The sequence below is a fragment of the Leucoraja erinacea genome, chromosome 2, assembly GCF_028641065.1.
Source record: "Leucoraja erinacea ecotype New England chromosome 2, Leri_hhj_1, whole genome shotgun sequence".
Taxonomy (NCBI): Eukaryota; Metazoa; Chordata; class Chondrichthyes; order Rajiformes; family Rajidae; genus Leucoraja; species Leucoraja erinaceus.
The window spans coordinates 124,033,261-124,060,512 of NC_073378.1; the positions used below are offsets into that span (position 1 = coordinate 124,033,261).

The window sequence follows — 27,252 nt, forward strand, 5'->3', positions numbered from 1 at the left end:
AATCAAGTCTGCAATTTATCCCATCAGATAAAGCATAACAATAAGTTTAATTTGACACCTAATTCACTTTCATATCTCAAGTAATAAAAAGGTTATGGCCATTTTCATACTCGGAAATTAGCATCTTGTTCCCTATTGATTTTCTATGGACATAACAAAAAAGCTGTGATCATGGACAGTCAAAAGCACATAACCTTCTTAAAAATTAAGAGAACTGAATGAAATTTTCAGTTATCATAGATTGAACCATTCTGAAACAAATATAAAATAATCTAAGTTGGATGACCTGAAATTAAAGCATATAATTAGTTAGTTACCCAATTGTAGCTAATTTCAAACTTCAATTTACTAGATCTAAACATCTATCCATTTCTTAATAAATGCCCAAGTGTCCAAATAATATTCACAAATAATTCACAATAAAACATTCATTTTTAAATCTCATTTACATCAATTTATAGGCCAAATGGAAGGAATTTAGTGTTCAATTGCTGTAAATTAAAGTCAATTTAAATCGGCTTTCTAGTGGGTTCCTGTGAACGCGCTGGTTTAGAACGTTCACATTGCGCTAGATTTATGCCCTCAAATGCCCAGAAAAATACTGCGGGATATAAAGAGCCCAAAATGTGCTACTCGCTATAGAAAACTTTAATAACAGGGTTATATACATGCCCCATTTAATGTAAAAATAAGGTACATACCTTTAATTGTTTGCTTTATAAAACCCTGGGGCTGCGAGAGGTTGCGAGTTTAGAGAGTGATTTTTAAATTACTCTAACTATTTTACAAGGCCATAAAAACTAATAATACCTTTTGCGACGGGGTCTTTCAGCGATTTTCCGTTAATGATTTACTAGGCTGAACATTTTCGATTGCAACAGCCTAGTAAAAATCGCGTTTTAAACCCGCCCCCTCTAAACAGCGCCAAAATCGCGCACATGGGGTGGGGCAGATGCACAGCCACGAATCAGGTAGGTTTTGTAACATACCTACCTAAGGCAGTTCATCGTTGTCTACAACCTCGCTCTGGCAGCTCCTGCGACGGCGCGGGTGCCAAACTGTAACGGCCCTGCTGTTCCTTTGGATCGATCAGCGACGTGGAGAGGGGGGACGTGCTCATGGGCAACAGCCTGTCCTCCATATGACATCACCCAGGATTCCATCTGTCCAGGATGCATCACCCATGGTCAGCCATGACCGAGGGGGGCCTACTAAGCATCCTGGGGTTAAAATCCAACACACTCATTTATACAGGATTGTACTTGTGCTGAGTCAATTTTGGGATCTGTGGGTGTGAATGGAATGTGTGGACATACTGGTGCCTCTTCAGTGAATCACTTGCCCTGGATCAGCCTTGTGAACAGTGGGACAGGGGCTTTAGTTTTTAGTTTAGTTTAGAGATACAGCGCGGCAATAGGCCCTTCGGCCCACCGAGTCCGCACCGACCAGCGATCTCCACACATTAACACTACCCTACGCACACTGGGGGCAATTTACACTTATACCAAGCCAATTAACCTACAAACATGTACGACTTTGGAGTGTGGGAGGAAACCGAAGATCTCGTAGAAAACCCACGCAGGTCACAGGGAGAACGTACAAACTCTATACAGATGTATCCGTAGTCAGAATCGGACCCGGGTCACTGGCGCTGTAAGGAAGCAGCTCTACCGCTGCGCCATCGTGCCGCAAGAGAAGACCAATTTAAGCTGCATTGTATGTGAAGTATCGCAGCTTTCCTTAATAAAACACAAAAGTGCTGAAGAAACTCAGCAGGTCGGGCAGCAGTTGCGGAGGTGACGTTTCGGGTCGGACCCTTATCCAGACTGATTGATGTCAATCTGAAGAAGGGTTCTGATCCAAAATGTTGCCCTATCCATTCCTTCCGCAGTTGCTGCCTGACCCACTTGGATCTTCCTGCACTCTGTGTGTTTGCACAAGATTCCAGTGTTTGCAGTCTCTTGAGTCTCCTGCATAGTTTTGCAACATTTAGATGGGTCAAGCAGGATGGCGCAGTGGCAGTTGCTGCCTTACAGGGCCGGAGTCCCAGGTTCGATCCTGACTACAGATGCTGTCTGTACGGAGTTTGTACCTTTTCCCCATGACCGCGTGGTTTTCTCTGGGATCTTCGGTTTCCTCCCACATTCCAAAGACGCACAGGTCTGTAGGTTAATTGGCTTGGTGTGAATGTAAATTGTCCCTAGCGTGTGCAGGATAGTGTTAATGTGAGCCGATCGCTGGTCTGCACGGACTCAGTGGGCCGAAGGGCCTGTTTTCACGCTGTATCTCTAAAACTAAAACTAACAAAGTGGTTAAAAACAGTTTATCGAGCCAATCTTTGCGCAGGTGGCTTCTGCTAACATCTGCAGGAAATCTTTTGATCCTGTTGAAGTGCAAATTGTTTTACATGATAGAGTGTCCGTGCACTTGTTTACATGGTGTCAGAAAGCTGGAAACTACCCACTGCGTCCGTTTATCGGTTTTTATTTGTTTTTTATTGATTTGATCTTTTGCTACGATGGCTCACTCGCGCCGAAAGTCAGCTCAGCTAATCTTTGATACAGACATAGGCGAGCGATGGAGGCGTGGGTTCGTATCCCACTTCTGACACCATGTGAACAAGTGCGCGCACACTGTATGGTGTAAAAGCCATCATTCATAGTGTCACAGTACAATACATGTTAGTTCCACTCTACCAGTAGTGCGACTATGTAATATAGGAAGTGAGTGTTAATATGCATTGTTCAATAGGGTGGAGTTAGTGGTAGTTCATTACTCTGATTGGTTCACATGCAACAACCAATCTACAATTTCTTTATACAGTTGGCAAGAGGCAGAAATCCGAGCTAGTTCGAAATACTGCAGTCGGGAAGGAGAAATGTGCGTACTTCTTCTGGCAAGGCCGCCACTCCACCGTCAATGAGAAAGGGACCTCTGCACTGATGACTGTAGAGCTGGATGAAGAACGAGGAGCGCAGGCAAGTCAACACGTGTTCCATTTGTGTGAGCTTGTTGATGTGTGTCAATGGAATTGAAAAAAACGAGGAGCCGATGAAAAAATATTACTGTTCACTTTCTTGTAGAAGAGTTCAATTTTCGCTAAATATTGGGAAGCAGAAACCGCACCGCAGTTTCAAAAGAGGTGAAATTGCAAGTCGTAAAAATACCTCGGGGGGGGGGGGGGGGGGGAAATAACGTATTTTAGTTTAGAGTTGCAGCATGGAAACAGGCCCCTCAGCCCACCGAGTCCGCAGCCACCAACAATTCCCCGTACACTAGTTCAATCCTACACGCTAGGGCCAATTTACAGAAGCCAATTAACTTACGGACCTGCACGTCTTTGGAATGTGGGAGGAAACCAGAGCACCCGGAGAAAACCCCATGCATTCACAAGGAGAAAGTGCAAACTCCACACAGACAGTAGCAGAGGTCGGGATTGAACCCGGGTCTCTGGTGCTGTAAGACAGTAACTCTACCGCTGCACCACTGTGCCACCCCACAATGCAACATTTGTGCCATATCCTCAGTGACATCTTCAAAAACTGTTAAGTGAAGTCAAATATAATCTTAAACACCAACACTTAATTATCTTTTCCAAAAGAGAAAATTGCACCTCGGCTATTTCTTGGTTGACTCCAGTCACATTAAAGTCATAACTATTCCTTGATAATTAATTTGTCCATTTAAATTTAAACAACCCCATGGAATTTTTATTCAATTAACGACAAGTAAGAACTTGATATCAGATGCAACAGCGTAGAATCGTGCTCAGTTGTGGGGCCCAACTGGGTTTCTTTGTGTTTCATCGACTGTATGCAACTGGAGTCAAGAGTGTTTTATTGTCATGTCCCAGAACGCGACAATGAAATTCTTACTTGCTGCAGCACAACACAGATGTGAATATGTGAAAAATATACATCTTCCAGATGCGCTGGGATGCATCCTCAGTGATGTGATCTGGGGTCATCGGGTGTTTCGGGTCTCACAACATCAGACACCCTCGCCCAGGCGACCCAGCCGGGGTTGATCAGGCCCCGACTTGCGTCCCAGCAGCAACCGCCCACGGATCAGCCATCTTAATAACGACTCTGCAGGGGTTGGGAGACACTAGTGCGCGTAGGGACTGGGCTCTGCGGGGTGAGTCATGGCCGGGCTCCTCCTGTGTCTCACCAGGTTCAAGGCCTGTGCGCTGCACCTCTTTCTCCTTCTCCAAGCATTTCATTCTTGCCTGATGGGTTTTTAGGCCACGGTGGTTCATTAGGCTTTTCCATAGCTTTGTTGGGTGTCTTTCTCATGAAAGACACAGACTGGGGTGCTAACCTACCCTGTCCTGGGTGCCGACTTTCCATGCCATCAACTGTCTCTCCAGTAGTAAACATAGTGCATAACGGGAGAAGATTAAAATAAGTTCAATAAAAGACAAATATAATGTGGTGATAATATAGTCTTTTGCAGTTCAGAGCTCAGAGCTTCTTTGTTGTTGTGTTTAGTAGCCCGATGGCTGTAGGGAAGTAGCTGTTCCTAAACCTGGACGTTACAGTTTTCAGGCTCCTGTACCTTCTTCCTGATGGCAGGGGTGAAATGAGTGTGTGGCCAGGATGGTGTGGGTCTCTGATGATTTTGGCTGGCAGTGGCTTTTTGAGGCAGTGACTTCGATAGATGGTGCAGAGGTCAGAGCCGGTGATGGACTGGGCAGTGGTCACAACTTTTTGTAGTCTTTTCCGTTCCTGGATGTTCAAGTTGCCGAACCAGGCCACGATGCAACATCAGTTTGCTCTCTACCGTGCACCTGTAGATGTTTAGGAGAATCCTCTTCGACATGCCGAATCTCCGTAATCTTCTCAGGAAGTAATGGAGATTGGGCTGGAGAGTGAGGAAGGAATAAACGCAAGGCTTGGTATCATGAAAGGTGTTACTTTTGCTTTTGTCGTTGATGACAACACGTTTGCTTATACATTATACTTTTTATGTCCTTCAATTTTAATCTCCCCACTCAAGTTTAATAATTTCAAAAAAAAGACACAAAGTGCTGGAGCACAGTTTAGTTTATTTAATTTATTGTCACATGTGCCGAGGTACAGTGAAAAGCTTTTGTTGCGCGCTAACCAGTCAGCAGAAAGACAATACGTGATTACAATCAAACCCCGTGACGCTCCCCACTGAGAGACAATAGACAATAGGTGCAGGAGGAGGCCATTCGGCCCTTCGAGCCAGCACCACCATTCATTGTGATCATGGCTGATCATCCCCAATCAGTACCCCGTTCCTGCCTTCTCCCCACATCCCCTGACTCCACTATCTTTAAGAGCCCTATCTAGCTCTCTCTTGAAAGTATCCAGAGAACCGGCCTCCACCGCCCTCTGAGGCAGAGAATTCCACAAACGTACAACTCTCTGTGAGAAAAAGTTTCCTCGTCTCCGTTCTAAATGACTTACCCCTTATTCTTAAACTGTGGCCCCTTGTTCTGGACTCCCCCAACATCGGGAACATGTTTCCTGCCTCTAGCGTGTCCAAACCCTTAATAATCTTATATGTTTCAATAATAATAATAATAATAATAATAATAATAATAATAATAATAATAATAATAATAATAATAATAATAATAAATACTTTATTGATCCCGTCAGGGAAATTCAGATGTCCAGAAGCCCCCAACCAACAAACCCACAGATTCAAAACAAACGCAGACAGAAAATACATAGAATACACTGTGGGCACGACCTGAGAGCAATAAATACTTAAAAAGACCAATAATTAACAATTAAAAATTAAAAATTGCAAGAATGCATCCCCCTACAGCCTAGCGGTCTGAATTATAAAATCTAATGGCTGCAGGGGTGAAGGATCTCCTGAACCGCTCCGTTCTACATCGCAGGGAGAGGAGCCGGTTGTTGTTCCGAGTGTTCTTTTGACTCTCCAGAATTACATGGAGGGGATGCCCGGGGTTTTTCAGGATGACCTGCACCTTGTGCCTCATACGCCTCTCAAGCACATCCATTCCAGAGTCTACTCTCCCCTCCAGCACTGAGCTCTAATTTAGTCAACATTGACATGGTACATTGACAGTTAAAATGGTTAGCAACTATTTACTAACAGGTGTAATCATTTCATAACTGGTGATAAGTCACCCTTTTATGAATGCCTTTGCATTTTTACCCAGGACTTGTTAATTGCATTAGTTAAGGGCCTGTCCCACTGTACGAGGTAATTCAAGATTTCTCCCAAGTTTCCCCTGATTCGAACCCGGAGAATTACGGTAATAGCCGCTCATTGGTACTCGGGGCTCTCGTGGACATTTTACAACATGTTGAAAAAACGCCACAAGCTTACTGCATTTCCCGAGTACCTGCCGTTAGCGTTACGAGTCGCTAAGAGACGCCCCGAGCTCCGACGTACCCGCTACGTACATTCTAAGTAGTTACCACGAGTTTGATTTTCTTTTTAAACTCGGGAGAGTTCTTGGGTAAACTCGTATAGAGGGACAGGCCCTTTACTCCTGAATAACTGCCGAACTGTAGTAGCTTATTATCAGAATATGAAATTGTAGTCAATTAAAAATGATTTTGTGGAAATGATTCACTGTCCTGTAAAAGAGTTGAAATGCAAGGTTTAATATAAGCACTCAAATATTAATCGACTTTTATTTTATGCCTTGTGTCATTTCAGGTGCAAGTTCTTCAGGGGAAGGAACCACCCTGTTTCTTGCAGCTGTTTCGAGGAGGAATGATTGTGCACGCTGGAAAAAGAGAGGAGGAGGAAGAAAGCTTGCAAAGTAAAGACTTCAGGCTTTGTAGTTTGTTAGAGGTTTCACTCGAGTGTATAATCACTGTTGCCTGGATCAGAGACAGTAGATAATAGGTGCAGGAGAAGGCCATTCGGCCCTTCGAGCCAGCACCGCCATCCAATGTGATCATGGCTGATCATTCCCAATCAGTACCCCGTTCCTGCCTTCTCCTCATATCCCCTGACTCCGATATCTTTAAAGGCTCTATCTAACTCTATCTTGAAAGCATCCAGAGAACCGTACCCCACCGCCCTCTGAGGCAGAGAATCCCACAGACTCACAACTCTCTGTGTGAAAAAGTTTTTCCTCATCTCCGTTCTAAATGGCTTATTCTTAAACATTTAGTGCAAGGTAAAGCCAGCAAAGTCCAGTCAAGGATATTCCGAGGGTCACCAAAGAGGCAGATGGCAGCTCAGCACTGTTCTCTGGTTGTGGTAGGATGATTCATAAGTTATAATTTGGGCCTAAGTTGTAATTCAATTCAATTCAATTCAATTCAAATTTATTGTCATTGCACAGATATAAGTATAGGTACAACGAAATGCAGTTTAGCGTCTGGTCATAGTCATAGTGCAAGATAGGAATTTAAAACAAATACAGAACAAGCATACATTAGAGTAAGAAGAGTACTGGTTAACAATGTGGATGAAGAGACCATAGATATCCAGCGACGGGACTCTGTTCAGCAATGTAACTGTATTGTTGTAGAAGCTGTTCCTCATCCTACTAGTACGTGACCTGAGGCTCCTGTACTGCCTCCCTGATGGGAGGAGGGCAAACAGTCCATGGTTAGGGTGAGAGGGGTCCTTGATGATCTTCCCGGCCCGTCTCAGACACCGTTTTCGGTGGAGGGCATCCATGGCAGGGAGCGGGGCACCGATGATGTGCTGAGCGGTTTTCACCACCCGTTGTAGTGCCTTCCTGTCCGCAGCAGTGCAGCTGCTGTACCATACCGTGAAGCAGGTGGTCAGGATACTCTCTATGGTACAGCGGTAAAAGTTGGTCAGGATCTGTGGGGGACAGGTGGGCTTTCTTGAGCCCCCTCAGGAAGTAAAGGCGCTGCTGCGCCTTTTTGATCAGTTTGGTGGTATTGAGGGACCAGGACAGATCCTCCGAGATGTGTACCCCGAGGAATTTGTAGGAATATGAATGAGCATCTCGCTACCCTTGTGTGTTTATGTTTTTGGTCACTTCTGCACCAATCTTGTGCCAGTTGTATTGGAGTTTACTTTTTTTTCCCCTGCCTTCACTGTTTCAGACCTCAGTCTATGCGTGGTGAGATTGCCACTGTGAGCTGCAGTGGATCAGCTGCGTTACAGAGTGTAGGAAGGAACTGCAGATGCTGGTTTAAACCGGAGATAAACACAAAATGCTGGAGTAACTCAGCGGTGGGGAGAAAGCAGCATCCCTGGAGAAAAGGAATAGGTGACGTTTCGGGTCGAGACCCTTCTTCAGACTGAGAGTCAGGGTATATAGAGAGATGTGGAACACATGAATGAAAGATGTGCAAAAAAGTAACGATGATAAAGGAAACGCCATTGTTAGCTGTGGGCTGGGTGCAAACAAGTTACAGACAATGAGACTCAACAAGACGACTTTGAAGCTGGTACGACTTGGGTGGGGGAGGGATGGAGAGAGAGGGGATCCCAGGGTTACTTGAAGTTAGAGAAATCAATATTAATATCGCTGTGTTTCAACCCTCTATATCACTCTCTATTTCACCATCTGTATCTCTGGTTTCCCTTTCCCTTGGCTCTCAGTCTGAAGAAGGGTCATAGAAACATAGAAATTAGGTGCAGGAGTAGGCCATTCGGCCCTTCAAGCCTGCACCGCCATTCAATATGATCATGGCTGATCATCCAACTCAGTATCCCGTACCTGCCTTCTCTCCATACCCCCTGATCCCCTTAGCCACAAGGGCCACATCTAACTCCCTCTTAAATATAGCCAATGAACTGGCCTCGACTACTCTCTGTGGCAGAGAGTTCCAGAGATTCACCACTCTGTGTGAAAAAAGTTCTTCTCATCTCGGTTTTAAAGGATTTCCCCCTTATCCTTAAGCTGTGACCCCTTGTCCTGGACTTCCCTAACATCGGAAACAATCTTCCTGCATCTAGCCTGTCCAACCCCTTAAGAATTTTGTAAGTTTCTATAAGATCCCCTCTCAATCTCCTAAATTCTAGAGAGTATAAACCAAGTCTATCCAGTCTTTCTTCATAAGACAGTCCTGACATCCCAGGAATCAGTCTGGTGAACCGTCTCTGCACTCCCTCTATGGCAATAATGTCCAATAATGTCTCGACCCGAAAAGTCACATATTCCTTTTCCCCAAAGATACTGCCTAACCCGCTGAGTTATTCCAGCACTTTGCGCCCTCCTTCAGCTGAGTGGCAATGTTCCACAAGGATGGCACATTGCTACTTGTCAGAGAGCAGCTATGCTGACCTGCAATGACTTAACGCAGATGTTACAAGTGAATACCTTTTGCTGATATCCCCATAGATGGTGTGACATAACATTAAGAGAGGCTTTCATCACTCACATGTGCTTTGTGTCTGGGTGGAGCTGAGAGTATTTTATTGTCCAAACTTTCAATATGATTTAATAGCTTCACCAGAACCACACAAGAAATCTATAATGTCTGAACCGATAGGAAAGATTCAATCAAAGGGGGCCCAATGAGGGGGAGAAATAGTAAAAGCCTGATAGACTTCATGTACATCTTTCTAGTTTTAGTTTAGAGATATACAGCGCAGTAAACAGGCCCTTCAGCCCATCGAGTCCTCGACGACCAGCGATCCCCGCACACTAGCACTATCCAACACACACCAGGAACAATTTACAATTTTACCAAAGCCAATTAAACCGCAACCCTGCACGTCTTTGGAGCGTGGGGGAAACTGGAGCACCCGTAGAAAACCCACGCAGATCACGGGGGGAAGGTACAAACTCCGTACAGGCAGGCACCCGTGGTCAGGATCGAACGCGGGTCTCTGGCGCTGTAAAGGTCCTGTCCCACTATACGAGATTACCCAAGAGCTCCCCCGAGTTTAAAAATAAATCAAACTCGTGGTAAGTATGTAGCGGGTACGTCGGAGCACGGGACGTCTCTTAGCGGCTCGTAACGCTAACAGCAGGTACTCGGGAAACGCGGTAAGCTCGTGAAGTTTTTTCAACATGTTGAAAAATGTCCATGAGAGCCCCGAGTACCTACGAACGGCTATTACCGAAATTCTCCGAGTTCGAATCAGGAGAAACTCGGGAGAACTCTTGAATTACCTCGTACAGTGGGACAGGCCCTTTAGGCAGCAGCTCTATCTCTGCCCCACCGTTCCGCCCTGTTGACTCTGCTTACAATATGTCCCAGTTTGTTTTAAAGTGTACTAATTTCTGAAGAAGGAATCCTGCAGTGCTGATTTCAATCTGCTCTCTGATACTGCCCTCTGCAGGTGACTGGCGGTTGTACTGTGTACGCGGAGAGCTTCCACTGGAAGGGGTCCTGATTGAGGTCGCTTGCCATTGTAGCAGCCTCAGATCCCGGATCTCAATGATCCTGCTCAACGTCACCAAGGCAGTCATCTATCTATGGCACGGCTGCAAAGCGCAGCCACACACAAGAGAAGTAGGAAGGACGGAAGCAAGCAAAATCAAAGAATTGTAAGTAACACTCCCAAACTGCATTCAACAGATCATTTTCTTTTTAAGAATGAGTGGATTTATTTAGTTTACTTTACAGATGCAGCGCGGAAACAGGCCCTTCGGTCCACCGAGCCCACACCGACCAGCGATCCATCCCCGCACGCTAACACTATCCTGCACACACTAGGGGCAATTTTTACATTTATACCAAGCCGATTAACCTACAAACCTGCACGTCTTTGGAGTGTGGGAGGAGGAAACCGAAGATCTCGGAGAAAACTCACGCAGGTCACGGGGAGAACGTACAAACTCCATACAGACAGCACCTGTAGTCAGGACCAAACCCAGGTCTCTGGCGTTGTAAGGGTGCAACTCTACCGCTGCGCCACCGTGCCACCCCTACCGTCAATCCAATTTTTTTGTTGAATGCAACATTTCAAATTTTAACAAATATTAAGTATTCTTTGTGGAAGGAAACCGCATCTTTGTTAAATATGTTCTCAGTAATCGGATGATTTTATTAGGCATTCCTAATCGGCTCGTAAAGATTGTGAGAGCTTCCTTTAACCGTAGACAGTTCAGTTTAGTTTATTGTCTTTGTTGCGTGCTATCCAGTCAGCGGAAAGACAATACATGATTACAATGAAGCTATTTACAGTGTATAGATACATGATAAGGGAATAAGGTTTACTGCAAGGTAAATCCAGTAAAGTCCGATCAAAGATAGTCCGAGGGTCTCCAATGATGTAGGTAGCAGTTCAGGATTGCTCTCTGGTTGTGGTAGGATGATTCAGTTGCCTGATAACAGCTGGGAAGAAACTGTGCCTGAATCTGAAGGTGTGCGTTTTCACACTTCTATATCTTTTGTCCGATGGGAGAGGGGAGAAGAGGGAGTGGCCAGGGTGCGACTCGTCCTTGATTATGCTGCTGGCCTTGCCGAGGCAGCGTGAGGTATAAATGGAGTCAATAGAATGGAGGTTGGTTTGTGTGATGGTCTGGGCTGCATCCACAATTCTCTGCAATTTCTTGCAGTCTTGGATAGAGCTGTTCCCAAACCAAGCTGTGATGCATCCTGATAAAATGCTTTCTATGGCGCATCTGTAGAAGTTGGTGAGAGTTGATGGGGACATGCCGAACTTCCTAAGCCTTCTAAGGAAGTAGAGGCGTTGGTGTGCCTTCTTGGTCGTTGCATCAATATGGGTGGTCCAGGAGAAGTTGTTGGTGATATTGACTCCTAGGAGTTTGAGGTTTCCAACTATCTCTACTTCGGCACTGTCAATGCAGACTGGGGTGTGTGGACAGCTTGACTTCCTGAAGTCCATCACTATCTCCTTTGTCTTGCTGACATTGAGTGTCTTGGAAGACAGTGCTTCCATAAGATTAGACACAAGAAGCCGGAGTAACTGAGTGGATCAGACCGAATCTCCGGAGATAAGGAATAGGTGACGTTTCGGGTCGAGGCCCATGGTAAGTAAAGAAAGGGGTTTCATGCCATGAAGTGCCCCAAAGAAATGAAATTCCAATCTTCCTGCTCATGTTCTCTGTGGCTGATTTTAGCGTTGAAGTAACCATGGGGAGCTAATACCTATCACAATGAAAATGCTGTCACAATGAAAATGCAAATTACTAAGAATCTGAAACAGAATATGCTGAAGGTGTACTTTTGTGGAGAGAATTAGCGTTGCCAGCTAAGTTTAATGCCCCATTAAAGCAGATGGAGCAGCCTGTTATATATTTCAATACGAGATGATGGGGTCTCACTGTTGTTGAGTCAGCAAAACCTAATCCCATCCATACATCTGTCCAAATGCCTTTTCAACGTCGTAATTGTATCCACATTGATAGCTTCTCCTGGCAGCTCATTCCGGATACGCTCCACCCTCTGAGTGAATAAGTTCCTTCAGAGGTCTCTCTTAAATCTCGCCTTTCTACCCTTAAAGCCGTTTTTTAATCCTCGTCCCTGTGATGGAGACGGTGAGCGTTCCTTTTCCCATGCTTCTCGTGGCCTTGCACATCTCAACAAGATCATCCATCGGTGTCTTACGTTCCAAAGAAGAAAGTCTCAGCCTATTTCGCACAATTTCCAACTCAAGGCAGCATTTAAGGTGAGGCAGCATCTCTGGAGAGAAAGAATGGGCGACGTTTCGGGTCGAGACCCTTCTTCCGACCCTTCTCCATTCCTCCAGAGATGCTGCCTCGCCCGCTGAGTTACTCCAGCATTTTGTGTCTACATTCCATTTAAACCAGCATCTGCTGTTCTTTCTTACACGCAATGACGACCTTTCTCTAGCTGAGCCTCCAGAACTTTAAGTGTGATCTCACCAACGACGTGTACAGCTGCATCATGATGTCCTGACTTTTGTACTCAATACCCTTCTCAATCAATGAAGAAGCCAAATTCTTTCCTCACATCACCGTGCAGCTGATTCACCATTGACTGTGTTAGGTCTGCCGATGTTTCAGACAATAGACAATAGGTGCAGGAGTAGGCCATTCGGCCCTTCGAGCCAGCACCGCCATTCAATATGATCATGGCTGATCATCCCCAATCAGTACCCCGTTCCTGCCTTCTCCCCATATCCCCTGACTCCGCTATTTATAAGAGCCCTATCTAGCTCTCTCTTGAAAGTATCCAGAGAACCGGCCTCCACCGGCCTCATTCTCCGAGGCAGAGAATTCCACAGACTCACAACTCTCTGTGAGAAAAAGTGTTTCATCACCTCCATTCTAAATGGCCGACCCCTTATTCTTAAACTGTGGCCCCTGTTTCTGGACTCCCCCAACTTCGGGAACATATTTCCTGCCTCTAGTGTGTCCAAACCCTTAACAATCTTAAGATGATTTGACATAGCAAAGTGCACATCTTCCCAAATGATCAAGATCTTGATGTAAACTTAGTTTGCCTTCCTCACTGCCTACTACACCACTTATTTTGACGTGACCCTTCATGTCAAATCGTTAATGTATCTAACAAGCAACAGCAGAGCCAACACCAAGCCCTGCAGCACTCTGCCGGTCTCAGCCTCCAACCAGAGAAGCAACCCTCTACAACAGAGCGGCACAGTGACGCAGTTGGTGCAGCCTCACAGCATCTGAGACACCAGGTCGACCCTGACCTCGGGCACTGTCTGTGTGGAGTCTGCACGTTCTCCCTGTGGCTGCGCAAGTTTCCTCTGGGTGCCTCAGTTTCCTCCCTCATCACAAAGGCGTGCGGGTGTGCGGGTTAATTGCCGTAAATCTCTGCAAATTGCCCCGAGTGTGTAGGGAGTGGACGCAAAAGTGGATTAACATAGAACAAGTGTGAATGGGCGATCGATGGTTGGTTTGGGCACGATAGGCCACAGGGCCTGTTTCCACGCTGTATCTCTAAAAGCTAAATAAAAACTACCCGTTGATCTATTTTCTTCCAAGCCAATTTCAAATCCAAATGACTAGCTCACCCTGTATCTTATTTGAGGCTGATAAACAGCAGTGGAGCCAGTTTAGGAAATGCTCTGACCTGGAGGTATCATCAGATTTAATATGGCTTATCAATTTCAGCTTCTGCTCAATTCCAAATAATCGTTAATTATCCCAAGTACTAACTGTTCCGCTTACAATAAAATAGCTGTTTACACAAAGTGCAAACATTACCACCTAAATTGGTTGATATTACAAGAAAATTAACGAGCTGCTTAATTATTGAATTAATTTCAGACCGATTATCATCCTGCTGTGTCACTGTGACTTACATTTCACATCCTTTAATTGGAGATTTTAGGTTGCATTGGATGCAAGAGGCAAATTGATGTTGAGGGAAGTCTGAAAGATTTGATTATCATTTAGTTTAGATATCCAGCGTGGAAAGCGGCCCACACTGACCGTCCAACAACCATCTATGCTGATCTTACACTCATCCCATTTTACACATCCCACATCCCCGTTAACTCGACCCAGATTGTATCACTTTTCCACTTCTCCATACGTTTATGGAGTGTGGGAGGAAACTGGAGGACCTGAAGAAAATCCTCACACGGAAAACATGCAAACTCCACACAGACAGTTATTGAATCCAGATGTGCAGGAAGGAACTGCAGATGCTGGTTTACACTAGTAAATAGACACAAAATGCTGGAGCAACTCAGTGCGACAGGCAGCATCTCTGGAGGGAAAGAATGGATGACGTTTTGGGGTCGAGACCCTTCTTCAGAATGAGTCCAGATCACTGAAACTGTAAGGCTGGGACTTTATTACAGTTGTATAGGAGGTTGGTGAGATAACACTTGGTATTGTGTACGAAGGAACTGCAAATGCTAGTTTACATCGAAGATAGACACTAAATGCTGAAGTAACTCAGCGGGCCAGGCAGCATCTCTGGAGAGAAGGAACGGGTGACGTTTCAGGTCGAGACCCTTCTTCAGACTGAAGCTCCACTAAATGTGCCGCAGTGCTGCCCTCTAATTTGCCATGGGACGATGAAGTGTTGTGAATGGTTCTATATAATGCTATGATATTTCTTCAACTGATTTTGTATATGTATTTACCCTTTGGGAGACTACCCCACACTGACATGCCCTCGTTGTAGTTTAGTTTAGTTTAGAGATACAGCATGGGAACAGGCCCTTCGGCCGACCTAGTCCCGCCGACCAACGTTCCCCGCACATTGACACACGCTAGGGGCAATTTCAATTTACACCAAGCCAATTAACGTTCAAACCCGTACGTCTTTGGAGTGTGGGGAGGTAACCGAAGATCTTGGAGAAAACCCACGCAGGTCACGGGGAGAACCTACAAACTCCGTACATTCAGCACCCGTAGTCTGGTTGGAACCCGGGTCTCTGGCACTGCAAGAGCTGTGAGGCAGCAACTCTACCGCTGCGCCACCGTGCCGCCCATGTTCTGCAGATGGAATTGAACCAGTGAGTTTTTTAATGAAAATGGATCCCAGAGTTTCTGTGTTTTCTTGTTCAGATGTCCACTGGAGACGGGCCTGCACAGTAGTAGCAACATCACCATACATGAATGTGAAGAAGGGTCTGAAGCTGTGGCCTTCTTTGAGGCGTTGGGACGGAGAGATCGTAAAGCCTACGACTGCATGTTGCAAGGTAACCCGTCAGCTCCCATAATGGGAAGTACATCCAAGGATCAAAATTGATGGGATTCAGGAGTAAATCAGTTTTCCCCTGTTGCCGTCTCAATTGTTTTTTGATTGATAATGGCGGGAGGGAAGCAAAAATAAACAAGCTCAGTGCACTAGTGTAGACGTTGGACCCATTATTATCACAATATCAAATCTAGCAAGGTATGTGCACAAACTACTAGAGGGTGTTGATGATGGAGAATGTAACTTTTAATTTAATTTAATTTAATTTTAATTTAAGTTATGAAATCTTGAATATACATATAGATATACATTGAGCTTTAATTCTATTCTGATCAAATGTTAGTTATAGAGTACAATGTATGCATATATATTTATTCATTTATTTATTAATCATCTATTTATTAATGTGTTATAATTAATTAAATATATATATATATTTAATGTACTAATTCCAAATACATATAATGTGTATATATAATGTAGGTATATAATACATATGGAATTAGAACATTAAATATATATTTAAGAAATATATTAATAAATATTTGATTTTACACACACACACACACACACACACACACACACACACACACACACAATCTCTCTCACTCTCACACACACACACACACACACAATCTCTCTCACACACACACACACACACACACACAATCACACAATCACACACACACACACACAATCTCTCTCTCTCACACAATCACACACACACACACACACACACACATCCACGCACATACACACACACACACACACACACACACACACACACACACACACACACACACACAAACTCTCTCTCACACACACACACGCGCACACAATCACACACACACACACACACAATCTCTCACACACACACACACACACACACACACACACACACACACACACGTGAATTCAGTACATTAAATTTGCCATATTAATACCTAGCAGCTTTGGAAAGCTAGGGTCACATTGCCTTCAAGCTCGGGATCACATTTGAAAATAAATAGAAATTGCAATTTTTATAGCACCTTTTATTTAAAGTAAGTGAGATGCTCCAAGGTGCTGCATAGCGGTACATAGTCAAACACAAGTCAACAGTCCAGCACAGACGAGGGTGACATCAGTACGTTGTGAATCCAAACCAGCTGCTCTGAATTGGGGACGGAGTGCTTGCCTATTATTGATGCCGTGCACTGGATGAAACATTGTACTGTCCAGTTGCTAAGATGAAGATTAAAGGGCCTGTCCCACTTAGGAGACTGCAGGAGACTATGCGGCCGACGGGGTGTCGCCTGTACGATCGTGATTAGTCTCCTCGGTCGCCCAAAGAGTCGTAACGTCTTAATCGTCGCCGAAAATTTTTCAACATGTTGACAGTTTTTCGGCGACCTTGTGTTTGATGTCAAATGAGCGTAGCTTGACGTAGGTGCTGTCTTAAGTTGTCATCAGGTTAATGTAGGCAGTCGTCAGTTGTCGACAGGATGTCGTCGGTTGTCACCGGTGCTAACTTCGGTGAGTTCCAATGCCGTATTCGCCGGCAGTCGCCTAAAAAAAATCGCCTACCCATTAATCCAGTCGCCGGTTTTTCAGCGACCTGCTACGACTATGACAGTCGCCGAAAAAAATCGCCGACATGGGACAGGCCCTTAAAGGTACAAAATGCTATTTTAATGTGAGCAGAATTGACTCCCCACACTCAAAATTGCTGAAAATGATAATAATTTGTTCCTTCACTTTTGCAAACTTATTGCCAGCACTAAAATAATTTGGACACCTTGAAGAGACAAGTCAAGAGAGTTTATTGTCTTATGTCCCAGATAGGACAATGAAATTCTTGCTTTGCATCAGCACAACGGAATATAGTAGGCACGAATAGATTTTGAGATTGAGATTTTTGCCTCAAAATGCACCATGTTGGGATGGTTCATTCTCTATTTTCGTTACATGTGCTCTCTCACCCTCATTAGCCTTGCGTTTAGAATGTCCATGGGTTTTATTTAAAAAATGATAATTTCTACCTGTTGAGGTTGAAAACTAAAACGCACTATTTTGTTCACAGATCCTGGAAAATTCAACTTCACTCCTCGACTCTTTCTCCTCAGTAGCTCATCTGGAGAATTCATTGCCACCGAGTACTTGTATCCTGCAAGAAATCCTGATATGGTGAATTCAATGCCATTTTTGCAAGAAGATCTGTACACGGCTCCACAGCCAGGTTAGTTGATCTATGCAGCAGCATCTCAATGCCACAAAGACTTACCCAATTTGGTCAGGAAGGAACTGCAGATGCTGGTTTTAAACCGTAGATAGACACCAAATGCTGGAGTAACTCAGCGGGACAGGCAGCATCTCTGGAGAGAAGGAATGGGTGACGTTTCAGGTCCGAAGAAGGGTCTCGACCCGAAACATTACCCATTGCTTCTCTCCAGAGATGTTGCCTGTCCCGTTGAGTTAAGGCCCTGTCCCACTTACGTGTCCTTGGCACGCAAATTACGCGACCATCTTGTGGCCACGCGGGACTGGTTCCACTGAGAAGCGCGGAGGGGTATGGAGTTGGGACAGGCCCAAGACCCTGGCGCGACGCAACATCTCACCTCCATCAGCAGCAGAAGCAGCCAAACGATCGCCGAGCTCGGCCTGGGGCTCACGGCCGTTGCCGTCCGGATCCGCCCCAACCTACTCCCAAAGCGGGGCCAAGAAAATTGAAAATAGGCACAAAATGCTGGAGTAACTCAGCGAGACCGGCAGCATCTCTGGAGAGAAGCAATGGATGACTTTTCGGGTCAAGACCCTTCTTTCAGACTAACCCGAAACATCACCCATTGCTTATCTCCAGAGATGCTGCCGGTCCTGCTGAGTTACTCCAGCATTTTGTGTCCATCTTCAAATGACGTCATGCGCTGCAGACGGCTGTGCGGACGCATGAAGTCGCGCGGGACCGTCGCGCCACAACGCGACCACGAGGTCGCGTAATTAGCGTGCCAAGGACACGTAAGTGGGACAGGGGCTTAACTCCAGCATTTTGTGTCTATCCAATTTTGTTATTTAGGCTCAGAACAGAAAATAGTTGGTGTCGTTTCAACTGATTCTTTTTGAAAGGCCCAGCTAATTGGGAATGGAATGGTAGGTAATATGATTAGCTCTGCTTGGCAGAGAATATAGACAAACCATGCAAGACAACATTGTAGCTGATGTTTGGTGGGAAGATGTTTCAGATTCAGCTGACTTACAGGATGCGTGGGGGGGGGAGATGGGGGATGGATATTTTGATGTTTTGCTGAAATACTGAAAGGCTTTTAGAGAGCCACCTCTAGAGCGGAACGGTGGCGCAGTGGTACAGATGCCGCCTTACAGCGCCAGAGACCCGGGTTCGATCCCGACTACGGGTGCTGTCTGTACGGACTGCGGGGATTTACTCTGAGATCTTCGGTTTCCTCCCACACTCCAAAGACAAACAGGTTTATAGGTTAATTGGTTTGGTATAAATGTAAATTGTCCCGTGTGTGTGTGTGTGTGTGTGTGTGTGTGTGTGTGTGTGTGTGTGTGTGTGTGTGTGTGTGTGTGTGTGTGTGTGTGTGTGTGTGTGTGTGTGTGTGTGTGTGTGTGTGTGTGTGTGTGTGTGTGTGTGTGTGCTGTGTGTGTGTGTGTGATAGTGTAAGTGTGCGGGATCCACTGGTCCGTGCGAACTCGGTGGGCCGAAGTGCTTATTTCCGCACAGACATTGTGGGCCAAAGGGCCTGCTCCTGAGCTGTGCTGTTCAATATTTATGATAACGCAGATGGAATGTAAAGGAAACTACTGCAAGGATCCAAATAGACCTTTCACAATGTAAGCTTTCTATTCATGTGATGTATTTATTAGCAGCATAATGCTAATAAATGCATTGGAAAGGTGGTAAATATTAATGTTTAATCTCTCTGTGAAGGCATTTTTACATGGTGCATCTCAAGGTGAATAGTACCATCATCACATGCTAACACATAGGCCGATCATAGTTGGCTGTCATCCGAGAACCCTCCTTTTGTGGGGGAAATCAATTTTTCACTTCTGTTTTGATAGTTTTGAGCTCCAGCTCCAGAACATTCTAGAACATTGTGAAGAGTCAACGACCCAAAGAAGCCCATTTTTTAAAAATGAGGCTATGTACAACGTTGCATTAAATCAATGGGCATTCATAATATCTTACATCTTTAGATTCTGAGATCCATCTGCTGCTACTCGGAATGAATGGGGATTAGTCACGGGTGTATTTTTGAAAACTGTTATATCAAATTATCTGCCTTTGCGAATGAATTACAGCTCAGAAATAAGCACTGCAATTCATTGGAAGAACTGGATTTAACTTTGAAAAAATACCATAAAGTAACCGTATCAGATTTCAATAATTGGCTGAAAGACACAAATGCACAATTGTTAAAATGAAACCAATCTGGAAAATACTTGAACATCCCATAACGTAATATAAATCATAATTTATTCACGTCATATATTCCGCCGTGTGTTGTTTAGTTGTAAAAGTTTGTTTATCTTAGAGGTTTATAGTGCAGTTTTGTAAGAATAATTAAGGCAGGAATTTTCATTAAAATAGATCACCCTTGCAGTTTCAAAACATTGAATTTGATAAGTAGCCGGATTGCTTTCAGAAGAAATAGAAAGTTTAAATCTGCTTACAATTTAAATTGTTTAAATTGTTTTGTTGAACTTTTTAACAAATAATTGTTCTATAGAGTCTTACAGCGTGGAAACAGGCCCTTCGGTCCAACATGCCCACACCGGCCAACATGTCTCATCTACATTAGTCCCACTTGCCTGTGTTTGACCCATATCCCTCCAAACCTGTCCATGTACCTGTCTAACTGTTTCTCAAACGTCGGGATCAACTACCTCCTCTGGCAGCTTCTTCCATACACTCACCACCCTTTGTGTGAAAAATCTGCCCCTCTGAATCCCCTTCAACTTAAACCTCTGTCCTCCGTTTCTGAATTTCCCCTCCTCTGGGCAAGAGACTGTGCGTCTATTTGATCTATTCCTCGAGTCCTGGCAAGATCCTCATAAATCTTCTCTGCACCCTTTCAAGCTTGCCAACATCATTCTTCTAACATGGTGCCCAGAACTGAACACAATACTCTAAATATGGCCTCACCAATGTCTTATACAACTGGAACATGACCTTCCCACATCTATACTCAATACTCTGACTGATGAAGGCCAATGTGCCAAAAGCCTTTTGGACCACCATATCTACCTGCGACTTCACCTTCAAGGAACCATGCACCTGTACTCCTAGACCCCTCTGCTCTACAACACTACCCACACCCGTGCCATTCACTGCCCATGTTAGACTTCCCAAAATATTGATCATTCTAATGTTTGTAATTCCGCTGCTCATTGGATTTTAGGAATTATTTAGCATGGGTTTCAAGAAGCCTTCAGTTCAATGACGTATAAAATGCTTATATATTCTGTGTGCAGCTTTATTCCTGGTGGACAATCACCATGAGGTATACCTCTGGCAGGGCTGGTGGCCGACGGAAAATGAAATAACAGGCTCTGCCCGCATCCGCTGGGATACAGACCGGAAATGTGCCATGGAGACAGTGTTACAATACTGCAAAGGTACACCTGTGACATTCCCCTTTGTAAATGACTATTGGAGTTCACTGGCTTTAATCTACATGCCAGGGAGAGTATTGGTGCTTTCTCTTTAGCTGCTTATTCATGGCCTCCCCCGTCCCCCTCCCCTCATCATAAGGGGTCATTCGGCCCATCAAGTCTACTCTGCCATTCAATCATGGCTGATCTATCTCTCACTCCTAACCCCATTCTCCTGCCTTCTACCCATAAACCTCTGACACCCATCCTAATCAAGAATCTAGCTATCTCTGCCTTAAAAATATCCATTGTCTTGGCCTCCACAGCCTACTGCGGCAAAGAATTCCACAGATTCACCGCCATCTGACTAAAGAAATTCCTCCTCATCTCCTTCCTAAAGGATCATCCTTTAATTCTGAGGCTGTGACCTCTGGTCCTAGACTCTCCCACTAGTGGAAAAATCCTCTCCGCATCCACTCACTACAGGCCCTTCACTATTCGGTTAGTTTCAATGAGGTACCCCCTCATCCTTCTAAACTTCAGCGAGTACAGGCCCAAACGCTCATCATAGGTTAACCCACTCCTTCCTGGGGTCATTCTCGTAAACCTCCTATGGACCCTCTCCAGAGCCAGCACATCCTTCCTCAGATATGGGGCCCAAGATTGCTCACAATACTCCAAATGCGGCCTGACCAGCGCCTTATAGAGCCTCATCTTATTGCCATACCCATTGTCCTGCATATTAAGCTGTAATTTTTGTCGCGGGTGATTTGAATTACAATTGTGGTCTAACATGCGTTGACTTTCCATTGTTTGATCACAGTAAAGAACCCAAAGAAACCACCAAAGTCCTACCTGATCCACGCGGGTTTTGAGCCACTGACGTTTACGAACATGTTTCCCAGCTGGGAGCACAGGGAAGATGTGGCAGAGATCACCGAAAAGGTGTGAAGAATTTCATCAATTTTTAATAAAAAATAATATTATAAATCCAAAATTTATAATAATCTAAAATTTTAATTGTTAAAATTAAAAAATATATTGATATGTTTTAACATTTTAATAAACTGTAGGGGTTTTTAAATATTGTTATGTTTAATAAATAATATTTATTATTAATTGGATGTTTCCGACTATCCCAAATGTGTCGCCCATGTGGGTTGCTCAAAATTCATCTTTTTGATTTTTTCCCCAATGTTTGTAAATCCTAGGAAGCTGATGCCTGCAATAAAATAATTTTGGTGGAGGATGTATTGCACAAGCTGTGCCAGACACAGTACCCGCTGGAGGAACTTCAAGCCCGGCCCCTGCCTGAGGGAGTTGATCCATTGAAGCTTGAAATTTACCTGACGGATGACGACTTTGAGGTAAAGTCTGTGCTCACCTTTCACAGTGGCTGCAATGAAGGGTGTGTGGAGACCAGCTGTGAAAGATGCTAAGTTGCATTAATGATTCAAAATACCTTTTCCATTGCTTCCTCGAGCAGATATCACATATTGTGGATCACTTCCCTACTTTAGTTTAGAGGTACAGTGCAGAAACAGCCACTTCGGCCCGCCAAATCCGCGCCGACCAGCGATCCCCGCACACAAACACTATCCTGCACGCACTGGGGACTATTGACACGTATACCAAGCCAATTAACCTTCAAACCTGTACTCGTTGGAGTGTGGGAGGAAACCGAAGATCTCTGAGAAAACCCACAGGGAGAACGTACAGGCTCTGTGCAGACAGCACCCGTTGTCGGGATCGAACACGGGCCTCAGGCACTGCAAGCGTTGTGAGGCAGCAACTCTACCGTTGCGCCAACATGCCCCCCTCTTGTTAATATATAAAGATAGATCAGCCATGATTGAATGGCAGAGTAGACTTGATGGGCCGAAATGCTTAATTCAGCTCCTAGACTTATGTGTTTTGCTGCTTGCAGCACCTATTGTAGCTCCCTTTGTTGCAATACTGTCCACCATTCTCTCATTCTTTCTCTGTATTTAACTGTGGTGAGTCAATGAAATTTATTCTTGCCATAGTTTAACATGCCGATGAAGGTAATACACGCAGAAAATAAAATAATTATTATTTTGATTGTATAAATTAATAACTGAAATACTTGTGCAAAACCAATTCATAATATCAGTGCTTCTAAGATGGCTTCCTTTTTCCAAAGCAATAGTTTCCCCTCTACCATAATGGATTGAGATCTTGGCCAAACCCACTCCATTTCCTGTCCTGTTCCTCTCGACTTCCCCTCCCCCTTTCCAGTTCTCCGACCAGTCTTACTGTCTCCGACTACATTTTATCTCTGTTTGCTTTGTTATTACCTTCTCCCAACTAACGATGATCTATTCTACATTTTCCTTGATCTCCATTCTCTTTGTCCTGTTTTCACACCTTACACTTCCTTATATATACCCTTCCTTATCTATGTACCTCTCACTCCCCTGAAATCAGTCTGAAAAACGGTCTCGACTCGAAACATCACCCTTTCCTTCTCTCCAGAGATGCTGACTGTCCCGCTGAGTTACTCCTGCATTTTGTGTCTATCTTCGGTTTAAACGATCATCTGCAGTTCCTTCCTACAAGACTCAGTACATTGTTGCTTCTATTCTTCCCATGCACACCATTCTGGCAGCCTCACTTTCTCTCCTCTCTTCTGGCCAATGCTGTCACCAATGCTGTATCTTCCTACTCATCTCCAACAATCTGTTGAACCACGATCTCCATTCACCAAGTAGGAACCAACTCAAGTGGGCAATTAGATGGACCAAAAGGTACGACTGCAGAAGACCTCCTTGCTCCTAAACCCAAATCCTCTCGCAATGAAGGCCAATTGGCTTTCTTCATTGTCTTCTGTACCTGCATGCTTACTTTCAGTGATTGATGTACATGCACACCCAGGTCTCGTTGCACCCCCCCCCCCCCCCCCCCCCCCCCCCCACACACACCTTCTCCTAATCTGACACCATTCAGATAATAATCCGCCTTCCTGTTCTTGACACCAAAGTGGATAACCTCATATTTATCCACATTATACTGCATCTGCCATGCTTCTGCCTGCTCACCCAACCTATCCAAGCACCCTGCAGCCTCATAGCATCCTCCTCACAGCTCACACTGCCACCCAGCTTTGTGTCATCCGCAAACTTGGAGATGTTACATTTAATTTCCTCGTCTAAATCGTTAATATATATTGTAAATAACTGGGATCCCAGCACCGAGCCTTGCGGCACCCCACTAGTCACTTGCCTGCCATTCTGAAAAGGACGCATTAATTCCTACTCTTTGCTTCCTGTCTGCCAACCCGTTCTCTATCCATGTCAATACCCTAACCCCAATGCCATGTGCTCTAATTTGGCCCACTAATCTCTTGTGTGGGACCTTGTCAAAGGCTTTTTGAAAGTCCAGATACACCACATCCACTGACTCTCCCTTATCCATTCTACTTGTTGCATCCTCACAACATTCCAAAAGATTAGTCAAGCATGTTTTTCCCTTCATAAATCCATGCTGACTTTGACTGATCCTGTCACCTGCTTTCCAAATGCGCTGCTATAACATCTTTAATAATCAACTCCAGCATCTCCCCACTGCCGTTGTAAGGCAAACTGGTCTATACTTCCCCGTTTTCTCTCTCCCTCCTTTCTTAAAAAGTGGAGTTACATTGGCTACCCTCCAGTCCAAAAGACAGAGTCGACAGAACATTGGAAAATGATCACTAATGCATCCACTATTTTTAGGGCCACCTCCTTGAGAACTCTGGGATGCAGACTATCAGGCCCTGGGGATTTATCTGCCTTCAGTCCCAACAGTTTACCTAACACCATTTTCTGACTGATGTGGATTCCCTTCAGTTCCTCCCTCCCACTAGATCCTCGATCCCCTAGTATTTCCAAGAGATTGTTTGTGTCATCCTTAGTGAAGACAGAACCAAAGTACTTGTTTAACTGTTCTGCCATTTCCTTGTTTCCCAATATACACCTGTCTCTGACTGTAAGGGACCTACATTTGTCTTCACTAATCTTTTCCTTTTTACATACCTAAAGAAACGTTTACAGTCAGTTTTTATATTTCCTGCAAGCTTTCTTAATTAACCCCTTTGTCCTCTGTTGAGTTCTAAATTTCTCCCAGTCCTCTGGTTTGCCGCTTCTTCTGGCCAATTTATATGCCTCTTCCTTGGATTTAACACTATCCTTGACTTCCATCGTCAGCCACGGTTGAGCCCCCTTCCCAGGTTCATTTTTTCCCCAGACAGGGATGAACAATTTCTGGAGTTCATCCATGCGACCTTTCAATCTTTGCCATTGCATCTCCACTGTCTGATCTCCATTACCTGATCTCCACCGGCAACCGGGAGATCAGGTAGGTCGAGGTGGACTGAAACCAGGTTTATTTTTTCAGTTAAAACCAGGTTTAGTTTAAATTCCATGTGACAGCAGTCCAGCCTAAATTCTAATGAGAGCAACCGGCGGGAAAAATGATCTGCAGATTCCTGTTCGTTTTGTGTCGAACAATTTGCTGGGGCTGGTCCTTTGTTTTTCTAGTTTATTTAATTTTTAATCCCCATTGTCCTCTTTAATGTTTCTAGTTTATTAGCTTTGCAATATTTTCTACCCCATGTGCAGCTAAGTGAGTGAAGTTTAACTTGGCGATGTGTTCCCTTTACAGACCGCGCTGGAAATGACAAGAGAGGAATTCAGTGACCTGCCCTCCTGGAAACAAGTTAAGCTGAAGAAAGCAAAAGGACTGTTTTGAGCAATTTGTCGAACGGGACATTTTTTTAAAATTTTGAAAGAACAAAAAAAAACTTGCTTAATGCTGGAGCTTTTTGCAGAAGATCACGTTAACATCCGTGATCTGGTCAATGGAACATGGAATTACAAATAAATTGCACATTCAGGGCAGTGATGCCTTTGTTGTGGGTGGGAGGGGGGGGGGGGAATCTTGTCAGTTTTTTTGCATGTTACGGGAAGCTCTCTGGGTTTTAACAGTATTGACATAATGAAATAGTGCTGTCATATGCGTTGGACTTCCGAATGCACTTAAGAGCGACAGTTGCTATTCAACAATATCCTGCCTATCTATGTATCTTGAAGGCGATATATTTTGTAAAGTGTTACTTTGTGTGTAGCAGATAGTAAATCATAAAGAGTTTATATTTATATAATAATACAATACGAAAAGTGACTATGGTTTAATGATGAAATATTTAAATTGTTAATGACATTATATTCACTTTAGACGACCTTAGCATTAACCAGAAATTACAATAGCTCAGTGTCTGCTTGTACTGAGATTAAAACAGCACAACAAGTATTTTTCTTTGCATTCTGATAATCATACAGTTGTCTTCAGGCACCGAAATGTGCCATCAGTACTGTTCAGTGCTGCTATTGAACAATATGTATTTATGGTATGAATTAATGGAAAAACTGCGCAAATCAAGTAACTTTTTATGTGAATCTACAAAAAATGTATAGTGCCTTGTTTTTGTGTACAGTTTCTACTCCTTAGCAGATGTCTGAATTTTGATGGAAGCAGCAGTTCAGAAAGAAAAGGCCTCATTCAATGAACTTGTAATCTGGGGGATGTAAGAGTCTCTGTTTATAATACGCATCGGGCCGAGCAATCCTTTTTTTTTGTGATACAATTTAGAGAAATAAAAGTTGACGATTGGATTTTTATTTCCTGGGGTATGTTTCTCTGGCAGCTTGTTCGCGGAGCATTCTGAAAAGCGAAGGGGAGCTGGTGAGTCCTGTTCCGTGAAGAAGATTTCCTTAAAATAGCTGAATGCTGCAACTCTCTGGAGGCAATTGATCCTGATCAAAGTACAATCACAATCAGTGCATTTGAATTCCACTATCGTAGGCAGTCGTTCAAGTTCCACTGGTCTCCCCCCTTGATGGCATTTAATGCCAACTCACTCTTAATTGCTTGCTCAGTGAAATAAGGGCCTGCCCCACTTGGGCGTCATTTGCGCGCAAAGATTTTGTGAATCCCAAAATCCTGGGGCACTGCGCGCGACCGCGCGTCACTGCCTACGTCACCACGCACCGTGCGCGTGTAATGCACGCCGTGCGCGCTACCACGCTTAAATGATGTCGCGTAAATGACGTGCAAATGACGCCCAAGTGGGACAGGCCCTATAATCTAG

At 44.4% G+C, this 27,252-nt stretch overlaps 1 protein-coding gene across 1 annotated transcript in view; it reads left to right on the top strand.

Moving 5' to 3' along the window:
- The window catches only part of svila (supervillin a), a 350,280-nt gene extending 323,508 nt beyond the window's left edge, over nucleotides 1-26,772 (top strand). The window contains exons 35-42 of the mRNA XM_055665020.1: nucleotides 6,670-6,775; nucleotides 10,237-10,444; nucleotides 15,377-15,510; nucleotides 17,572-17,727; nucleotides 20,985-21,128; nucleotides 21,928-22,049; nucleotides 22,316-22,471; nucleotides 25,767-26,772. Coding sequence (XP_055520995.1) covers nucleotides 6,670-6,775; nucleotides 10,237-10,444; nucleotides 15,377-15,510; nucleotides 17,572-17,727; nucleotides 20,985-21,128; nucleotides 21,928-22,049; nucleotides 22,316-22,471; nucleotides 25,767-25,853 — 1,113 coding nt within the window. The 3' untranslated portion in view covers nucleotides 25,854-26,772. The remainder of the gene's footprint in view (nucleotides 1-6,669; nucleotides 6,776-10,236; nucleotides 10,445-15,376; nucleotides 15,511-17,571; nucleotides 17,728-20,984; nucleotides 21,129-21,927; nucleotides 22,050-22,315; nucleotides 22,472-25,766) is intronic.
- The last annotated feature ends 480 nt before the right edge of the window (nucleotides 26,773-27,252 follow it).